Source organism: Brienomyrus brachyistius, chromosome 11, assembly GCF_023856365.1.
Source record: "Brienomyrus brachyistius isolate T26 chromosome 11, BBRACH_0.4, whole genome shotgun sequence".
NCBI lineage: Eukaryota > Metazoa > Chordata > Actinopteri > Osteoglossiformes > Mormyridae > Brienomyrus > Brienomyrus brachyistius.
In genome coordinates, this window is record NC_064543.1 from 3,428,562 (window position 1) to 3,438,816 (window position 10,255).

The 10,255-nt window shown below is 44.1% G+C and overlaps 1 protein-coding gene across 1 annotated transcript; it reads right to left on the reverse strand.

The window, feature by feature from the left end:
• Nucleotides 1–356: 356 nt before the first annotated feature.
• Nucleotides 357–7,434, reverse strand: LOC125704275 (secretory carrier-associated membrane protein 5-like). Its single transcript, XM_048969709.1, has 7 exons — nucleotides 7,249–7,434; nucleotides 6,591–6,654; nucleotides 6,077–6,196; nucleotides 5,079–5,235; nucleotides 3,513–3,614; nucleotides 2,535–2,652; nucleotides 357–1,496 (listed from the first exon to the last, which is right to left on the reverse strand). Exons 2-7 carry the CDS (start codon nucleotides 6,595–6,597, stop codon nucleotides 1,302–1,304), a joined length of 699 nt encoding a protein of 232 aa, XP_048825666.1. The 5' UTR covers nucleotides 6,598–6,654; nucleotides 7,249–7,434; the 3' UTR covers nucleotides 357–1,301.
• Between the last annotated feature and the right edge of the window lie 2,821 nt (nucleotides 7,435–10,255).

The following is a 10,255-nucleotide window of genomic DNA, read 5'->3' on the forward strand; positions in this document are numbered from 1 at the left end:
ATCTCTATTCTGTTGAATATTCCGCTGGGATGTGGCCTGGATGCGGCCCACAGGCCAGTAGTTTGAGGCCACTGGGATAGGCTATGGCTTCTCTAAGCCACAGGAAGTCATATCATGAGAGTAATACTGGGAGAAAACGAGACATGTGACCGAACCAAGTGCATTTCTACAAAGTAGCTTACGAGAGTCACGAGACATTTGGGGTGTGGAGTCTGTGAAGACGGACTCATCCCACATGAAAAATGTTACTTCTCAGTGTATGACTGTGACACTCAGCACTGAATGGGTCCCTCTACCAAAACCGAATAAAGAAAAACACAAATATAAAGAAATTAAAGTATAAGAAATGAGACGTGTTTACAGTTCATTTTACTATGTCTATGTAATGTGCCCGTTTTCCTGAGAATTGAAACCCTTAATAACTACAGGGACAGAAAATTCCTTATTATAACATGTTGAAATAACCCCCCCCCCCCCTTGCATTCTTCTCTTAAACAACTACATGTTGGCACCTTTACAATCTACATATATGAATTCTGGTTATATTTTATGATGCCACATGGAAAAAGAAGCAAATACTTGTGAACTCCAGGTTAAATAAACAAACACCAACAACATTAAAATAAAATAAAATATAGTGGATAGTACAGGAATCTACATAAAAGCACTAAAAAGTACAAAAAATTTAAACATTAAAAAAAAATCTAAATTGTACAGTATTTGCTAATCATAACAAACCATGATGAATAATGATGCTCTCCGTCTATTCATTATATTTCATGTACTTCACTTAATTGCTAATTTATTTGCTAACTGCTGCTTGCAAGGTTTGCCTAGTTTGGTATGAAATGCTGCTAATCATGTATAATCTGATAAGTTTCCATTCATATGGCAGTGAATAAAATCCACCCATCATCTGCCAGCTCCCAAGCCGCGGGTAACCAGTGCAACCCGAGAGCTGTGAGCTTCACGCATGTCTGATTCTCATGGAGTAGGACCATGGGCTCGGAGACGAGTTGGGAGGAAAGACATTCTGCAAAATCTGCTACAACAATGGGAGGCTTGGATGGGTCACTTAGGCATGAGGGGCGGGGGGGGGGGGGGGGGGGGATGCAGGTTGTGTCAGGTGAGTCTTATCCATGTCATAAACTAGTTTCAGAAAGTAACTAGGCACACTTCCGAAAGCAAGGGATATTCAGTGCTGATGTAACCAGGGACGTTGAATGGATATTATCAGTCAATTCCAGGCTTTTTCTAACCCTACCTACCCCCCCCCCCCCCCCCCCAAACCCGCTGGTGCTCTACATCTGATTGTCATAATTGTAGTCATAGTCGGGCGCACTGGAGTACTCCTGCTGGTGTGCGGCGCCTTGCATGGCCCCCACGGCTGCCTGCTGCGCTGCCTGCTGGACGTGGGGGTTTTTCCATGCGCCCGTGGCCCATTCCTCCTGGGCCTTGCTCATGCTGCCACCACTGCCGCGGTAGAAGTTGTGCACCTGTGGGGAGACGGTCAGGGGAATGTGCAAAGCGGAGAGACAGCCAAGACACGTGAGGAGCGAATTTTCAAAACTCTCTTAGTCCACGGGATATGTTTTTGAGAAAATTTCTGGGGACATAATTCAATAACAGTTCTTCATTGGATTACAAGAGCACTGAGTCAGGCTTGGTAGCATGTGACGAGGAAGCCTGACTTTAGGTCATTGGCAGTCTCCTCTCAAAATCAACAGTAAAACGGACTGAGGGAGTTTTGGAAATTTGCTTTTCAATTGTTAATTTTGATTTGTCCACTTTATTTATTTATGTTCTGCTGCTGATGTCTCTGGCATTTTGGTTGTTTTGTACCTTTGATACATAATAATTTATCTTCCACTTTTAATTACTGGCACAGCTGACTATTTACCCAAAACATCAGAGACGAGAACACTATTTAATCAAGTATTACACAGAAGTACCCCTCAGGATTTAAAGTTCTTCATGATATACATCTAAGACTAATTCTTCTTGTGCTAGAACACCTATAACCCCAGGAAACATTTGTTAGGCATTGTTAAACTTTTGTTATATTTGTAATCAACGTAACATGTTATTTGTTGTTCACAAACAATAAGAAACAGAATGGTTAAAACCGTTCACTGAATATGAGCTTTTTAAAAGAGAATTTCTATTGTTCTTCAATAGGTACCAACAGAGGCGGAAAGCTTAGGTTCAGAAAATATAAATCCAGACCAAGATTTTGTTTCAACCAACCAGTTGAGTATAAAGAGTCACGTTCTCAGAGTATTCAAGTGCTTGGATGAAACAAAATCCTGGTCTGGATTTGTACTTTCTGAACCTGAACTTTCCACCTCTGGGTGCCATCCTCTACACCAATGCTTCCAAACCTGGTCCTCGGGGACCCCAAGTCAGCCCATGTTTTTGCTCCATCCCAGATCCCAGCAGGGATATGGGGCGGAGCTAAAATGTGGACTGTCTGGCTAGGGGGGTCCCCGAGGGCCAGGTTTGGAAACACTGCTCTGAAAGTCTCTGCAGCCTACCCTGGTGAGCGCGATGAAGGAGAGCACTGCCACAGCCGTGAACATCACGGTAGGGATCAGCATGACTACAGCAGAGCCGATGTTGGTGCCAAAGAAGGTGATCGTGGCGAGCCAACCACTGTGGGGGCAGATAGAATAACATGCTCAAAGATCTTGAGTGTAAGACACATGAATGAGAAGACAGGAGATCGTAATTTGGGTAAGATGAGTATTGTTACAAAGCACTAAAATGTGGATGAATTCTATCAACAAAACAGAAGATATAGCTAACCAAACAGCCCAGAACGAAAGTTGTTGACATTGTTTGCAAACTGTAGGCAAGAAATGCAGTATATATAAGGATGGAGATGTAATGGTTCTTTCCTGAACCTTAGGGTGGACATGCAATCAGGAATTAAAGTCCCAGGTATCAGGATCTGTCTCTGCTGTGCCCGTCATGTTACCGTTTGGCCAGCAGATGTCACTGGCCATCCCGTCTTCCTCCCTATTCCCAAACCTAATGTGCTCATCAAGCGATTCATAACTCGCACCGGGTCCTTGTTTAACCTCTTCACCAGGGTACATAAGTACCTACCTGCCCTGGTTCTCTGCCGGTCATTGTTAGTATTGTGCTTCAGTACGTGCTTGTGGATGTTAGTGTTGGGGCCAGAGCTTCCTGTTAGTTCCCACTTGGTTTTTCAGTGTCAGTTCTAGCGGTTTGTGTTGCCGTTCACCTTATCTCACTCTGTGTTTTGGTCAACCCTGCCCCCTGCTAACTGATTCTCCATGCCTCTTATCCTGACCCTCGTGGTACTTTTGCATCTTGCCCTTTTGTAAGTTTTCTTCAGTAATAAAGTCACCTTCAGCTTATTTAAAAGCCTGTGTATGGATCGTCTCTCCCTTCCGGCTGTACAATCATGACGCTTGATTTTACTACTGGGGCATGAGTGCATGGCACCTCCGTTTAGCCCTCAGGCTGGAGCCGATCTGAGTGCTTACCACACACCCCAGCCAGGGATCCCCACTGTCTGGATGATGCTGATCACCACCTGGGCCATAAAGACGAAGAAAAACGCCATGAAGTTGAAGGAGCTGTCAGTCCTGTGTGGGGGAAGAAAAAAGGTGTTTTCAGCCATGTTGCCCCCATGTGGGCATGATCCAGCAGTGCCGATTCCATCTGGGCACGTGCTGTGAAATACAACTATGGCTCAGCGGCATATGCAGTTGTTTTATTTTAATACCTTAAAGTAAAACACAAATATTTTGCAGCGATGGATTTGCTGTAACCTTCCACTTGAAACTATTTTAGGAAGCAGGCTCAGATTTCTCTGACTACAAACTCCTCATATTTATCTGACTGTGAGTTTGGCAGATTGTATCCCTCAAAGTTCTCTAACTGGACTTGGCGGCTGCTATTCCTCGCATTTATCTGACTGTGAAGTCGGTAGTTTCTCTTCGCCGCTTTGCCAGTCGTGACAAGCGCATCACCAAAACAAGGCAATCAGCAGTTTTGTTTCTTGCTGTCCCTTTGCCTCTGCCTGCTCCTGACCCTCTCAACACAGATCAGTAAACCTGACAAATTTCAGGCAATCTTGATGTATTATTCAAATGGGTTTCTGTGGCACAGCCATTGTGAAAAGGAGGGAGGGGAAATAGGACAACAAGCACTGACCCACTAGGTTTTGGGTCCTAGATATACTACTGAGGAAGGTACTTATCCGGAATAGCTATAAAACCTAAAAACAGGAATATATCTGACAGCTCCTGACAGGAAAGTTATGCCATAATAAACACTTAAAAGAACTTAGGACAACATGTGCTAGGGCTGCACAATATCAAGTCACGATTATATGCCGAATGTGCAATTATCTCAAAGTCTTTTGATGCTGGGCATAAATATTTGCCCATCACCGGGTTTTCAGTACTATGCGGACATTTACTTGCGGCCACAATTTGCTAGTTACGCCTAAAATATTAGTAATATGTATAAATTCGGCGTATCCTTATGTTTAATGACCTTCTGAAACTTTAACATACCTTTAACACTTTAACATAACTTTAATAGTACCGCCACACCACCGACATCTTTTTACCTTGTTTATCCACAACATCTTTAAAAACCTTTAAAGGATGTTGTGGCTGTTGAGCTGTCCCTTTCTTCACCACCATTTCAGTGCATGTCGCTTCCATGATATACCAAAACAGTAGCATGTGGCGTTCTACGCTAAACGAATTTCATAAACATAAGGAGACCCTGAATTTATAAAGATTACTAACTTTCTGCCATCACAATACATCTCTCATTAATATTTTAGGTGCACTACTAATATAGTAACCAAATTGTGAGCGTAAGTAAACGCCATATAGTACCGAAAAGCTGGTGTCCGCACAAATGTTTCGCCCATCATATATAGCTCTGGCGATTATTGCACATGTGTCACATAATCACTATTACATCGCGAAGTGATATCATGCAGCCCTAAAATGTGCAAACAGAAAGCAAGGGCTAGAAGCAAACTATGAATCTTTTGGAGGAACATCCAAGCCCTGGTGTAACCCACGTACTTGAAGGCCTTGTAGATTGGCCGAAACCAGCAGACGTAAGAGCAGGGCGTGAAGAGAATGAGCCAGATGATGGACATCCCAAAGTTGGTGGCTCCTCCTCCGCCACACATCCAGGCAAAGCAGCCAATCAAATTGACGGCCAGTGTGGCACTGTTTACTGCAAGAGCACAGACAGCATGTTCTCAGCGGACCACCCTCAACATGGGATACAGAACCAGCAGCCCCAGAAACACAGAGAGCAGGCTGAAGTCTCCCTCGAAGACCCAACAGATCACGTGGTAAAAGGCAGAGCAGCTACAGACAAGGCCCAGCCTTCTAAATCCCCATCCCTCTGAATTTTCACTTTACTGTTCGAAGACAGAGGAAGTGAAATGAGTGAAAAACTGTGACACTTGTGCAGTTTGGCATTTCACTGTTAACGTTCATTGCTGGTTCTGACAGAAAATTTCTCTCTGTGAAACAATCCATTCTATGATCCCGAGGAGTCGTGGGCCCCTGCTTCACGGCAGCCAGACTATTCTTATTAAATTACACTTGGAGCACACGTAGTTTACATCACACCTCGTAATGTAACACAAGAGCAGAGGGCAAGCTAATCATAGAAGAGAGTTAGTGAAAGAAAATCAAGACCACAGCACCACAAAAGTCTGAAGGCAGGCACAAGCCAAAATCGCTCACTGTATACGGAAACAGTTATCACCCGGAAAAACAAAAGAGACAGGATACAGGATACCTTTTTACAGACTTATGCAGCAGATCTGTAAAAAAGTAAAAGGCCAATACGACAACAAAGCCTGATAAGACAGAAAGACATTCAGAGACTGACATCACAAATTTTATTTTTACCAGAATGACTCCCAGTTTCCTATGCATTGCAGTATGGACACCTGAAGGACTGGATGCTGTTAAAAAAGTAACAAGACCGACCCCATGAGCCTGGGGGAGGAGAGCAGAACAGACGTCAACACGCCAGCAGCCTGGAACGAATGTCTACTCACAAATCCACAGATGGTAGAGCCTCTTGCACATGGTTCGGTGCAGCTCCGGGATTTCATTGAAGTCCTGGTAGAAGCATGGCTTCACGGGAATGAATCCAGGCAGAGGAGGGAAGTTGTTTTCTACCACAAACAGGACAGTCACTTTCAACTTTACAACACTGTGGGATAACTGACTGCTATGCAACCCTATTATTCAAATCACGGTCCTCGAGGTCCGAGCACTGCTGGTTTTCCAGCCTTCCTTTACCCGTGAGCCAGGTGTGAAGCCTCTGACCAATCAGAATCAGTGATTATTAAACTGACTACCTGGGAGAATTGAAAACAAGGCCTGGATTTGGAATCGAGGTCCAGATTTTGAAGAACCCTGCTATACAACATGAGAGTCGCAGCATTTAACAGGACTATTACAAGTTTTATCAGGAAGTGTTAACATATTTTCATAATTAATTATTGACTAAATGCTGGGAATTCAGCACATTATTTAACAAAAATGAAAAGTATTTCACAGTATTACCTGCCATTAAGTAAACTGGATGTATTCCTCTGGTTAGTCTCCTAACAGTTTTCTTTTTTCTTTCCTGAATTTGACAAAAATGAAAATAAAGATCCATCATTGTAGTTTTGTCTAATACCTGGTAAAGCAGTGGAAACACAGTACCCCATACCCTTTATGTGGAGGGGGTGCAGAGGCGTACATGCCATCCTGACATAAACAGAACACATCATACTACATACATCCTATACCCAGCAGATGGCCCCTTTTACGCGTTAAGCCATTTGGTTGTTGAAATAAGTGACATGAAAATATTGCAAATCGTTAAGCTGTCTTTGAATGGGCATGATTTCGCTGCAAATTCGAGCGGGCCTGAAACAGAAAAAAAGACCTCTGAACAGTCATCACTGTCGCACATTTAAAAAGGGGGGAGGGGTGGGGATTCACAAGCACTACACAGCCGTGTTATGGCAAAGCCAAAAACCGCATAACGGCAACGTAAAAAACAGACCAAAAATAAATTAATTAATTTCGGCATAGCTGGGGCATGCACCAGGCAGACACAAAACTATAATCTGTGATTCTCCTATTGTGATTCTCCGGCTGGCAGTCTTACAGCGGAATGACCTAAGGGTTTGGAGCCTGGAATTACACTGGACATCCAACATAATCTTCTTACCTCCTTCTCAGCGCAGGAATGTGGCTACAATGCAAGGTCCCCTAACTGCATGCTATGGCCCGACTTTTCATCAGATGCGCGAATAAAATGCTTTAATCTGCGGACACGTGCTTGCTGCGCCCGTTACTTTGAATTCGATCACACCGAAGGTGAGAGTCGAAGGATTATCTAAATGCTTGGCTACCTCAGTCCGCTGTCCGTCACGGGTCCGTCACCGCGGGATGAGCCAATCAGAGGTCCCCGCAGCAATCGCGATAACTCCCTCCCTCGCCTGTCTCCGCCCCTCACGGAGGTGCTGCTCTCCGCGGTGCTGAACAGCGCAGTAGGATAGGGAGTCGTCGCTGTTTATCGAAGTGGCAGCTGCTTTCGTAGTTACGTAGTATCGTGGGTGATACAGGGCTAAACAAACCACCAGGCACAGTATATGACTTGTCAATCTGTAATATATTTGAAGAAAAAAACCTATCTGGTCTATTTAGCAATGAGGTCATGCGTAATAAAACAGATGACCCATAGGTGACGTCATTCATGTGCAGAATGGGGCTTTTACTGGTTTTATCTAGTTCGCATAAGCACATAATAGTTAATAACGTAAGTGGCCGAGTAAAACTATGTCCATGACTATTGTTGCATTTTGAGTTTACCGACTTTCATTGTAGAACTTTTTGCAGTACAAAGATGTGTGTGGTCTTTTAAAATTTGTCGTGGTCCGTGTATGTGCTGTGTGATGGACTAGCATCCCGTCCAAGGTGGGCACCAGCTGCCTGAGATAGGCGCAGTCACCTAAGCAGTAATACCGGACAGTATTCCAAAAGGAAAATACAGTAACTAGTTTCGTGTTATGAGCTGTCAAAAGATGGCGCCATTGACCTTGTCATTACTGAAGTTGGTATTTAAACAGCCATGGTATATTTAACGAATGTTTTGTGACTTTTTTGTCCTTCATAACGAATGCTGTAAAACTACAATTTTTCCAAAACCTTGTAGTGAATATTCAAGACACCTTGGAACAGGTCCACACACACACACACACACACACACACGCACACACACACACACACACACACACACACACACACACACACACACACATACTGTGGGGGGAAACCGGAGTACCCGGAGGAAACCCCACTCCGACTGGGTCACATGTGTGTGGAGTTTGCATGTTCTCCCCATGTCGTCGTGGGGTTTCCTCCGGGCATGCGTGAATGAATGGTGTGTGTGTGTGCCTTGCGATGGGCTGGTCCCCCATCCTGGGTTGTTCCCTGCTTCGTGCCCATTGATTCCAGGATAGGCTCCGGACCCCCCGCGACCCAATAGGATAAGCGGTTTGGAAAATGGATGGATGGATGGATGGATGGATGGATATATATATATATGTGTGTGTGTATGTGTGTGTGTGTGTGTGTGTGTGTGTGTGCGTGAGCGGGTATACCTATCCTTATGGATACACAATGTCCCCATAACGTGATAAATATCCATTTTTTTTCCCTTATGGGGGCTGGTTTCCTGGTCCCCATAAGGGAAAACTTTATTTTATAAAAATCAGTGACTGCTATGAAAAAGTTCAAAATGCAAAAACTATTGTACTTTACTTGGTTACTTATGGTTATGGTTAGGGCAGGGTGGGGGTTAAGGTTGTCATAGCTAGCATTTTTCTCATAGAAGTGAATGAGCGGCCCCATATATACCCTATATGTATACCCTACGTGTGTGTGTGTGTGTGTGTGTGTGTGTGTGTGATGCACACAGTGCCACAAGTGCACATGAAAACAGCATTCAATAAAAACATGAAATCACTACGTGCTTCTTCTTAGTTCCCTGCCTCTTTTATTACCTTCAATCTGTAAATGTATGTATACTATACGGACAAAAGTATCATTCAATTCAAGTGTTTTAATCAGACCCACTGCCTGAGGCAGGTTTACAAACATTTGTGAAAGAATAGTAAGTCAGTTCATGAAATTTATTCTGTACTAGATATAGATACAGTTGGCTGTAAGTGGTATTATTGCAAAATGGAAGCATTTAACTCAACCATGAAGTGTCAGACCACGTAAAGTAACAGAGCTGGGTTGTTGAGGCACATAGGGTGTAAAAGTCGCCAAATCTCTGTTGACTCATTAACTGCAGAGTTCCAAACATCCTCTGGCATTGACTCCAACACAAAACCTGCAGTAGGTGCTTCATGGAATGGGCTTCCATGGCCTAGCAGCTGTATGCAAACCTCACATCACCAAGAGCAATGCCAAGCGTTGGATGGAGTGGTGTGAAGCACACCGTCACTGGACTCTGGCACAGCAGAAATGTGTTCTGTGGAGTAGCGAATTGCATTTTTTTTGTCTGGCAGTTTGATGAACGAGTCTGGGATTGACGGATGCCAGGAGAACGTTACCTACCTGACCACATTGTGCCAACTGTAAAGTTTGGTGGAGGAGGGATAATGGTATGAGGTGGTTTTTCAAGGGCTGGGTTAGGCCCCTTAGTTCCATTGAAGGGAACTCTTAATGCTTCACACCAAGACATTTTGGATGATTTTATGCTTCCAACTATTGTGAGAACAGTCAGGGGGAAAACCCTATTTTGTTCCAGCATGACTGTGCCCCAGTGTACAAAGTAAGGTCCATAAAGACATGTTTGGGTGACTTTGCCCACACCGAGCTCTGCCTTAACCCCATCAAACACTTGTGGGAGAAGAGAGATTGCGAGCCCAGCCTTCAGAATTAGAATTTAGAGATCAGTGGTCATTGTTGACACACCACAGCGCACAACAACGAAATGTGTCCTCTGCATTTAACCCATATGTGACATCATGACATAGCAGAGGGCAGCTAATTCAGCGCCCAGGGAGCAATGCTTGGGGGCGATACCTTGCTGGTCGGGGATTCGAACCTTTCAATTTCAATCTTTCAATTACAAGTGTGCTTCCCTAACCATTAAGCCACCACTGCCCACAATAGTGGGCATCAAAACACAGGCACCCATATGCCATGACATTGTTTGATAA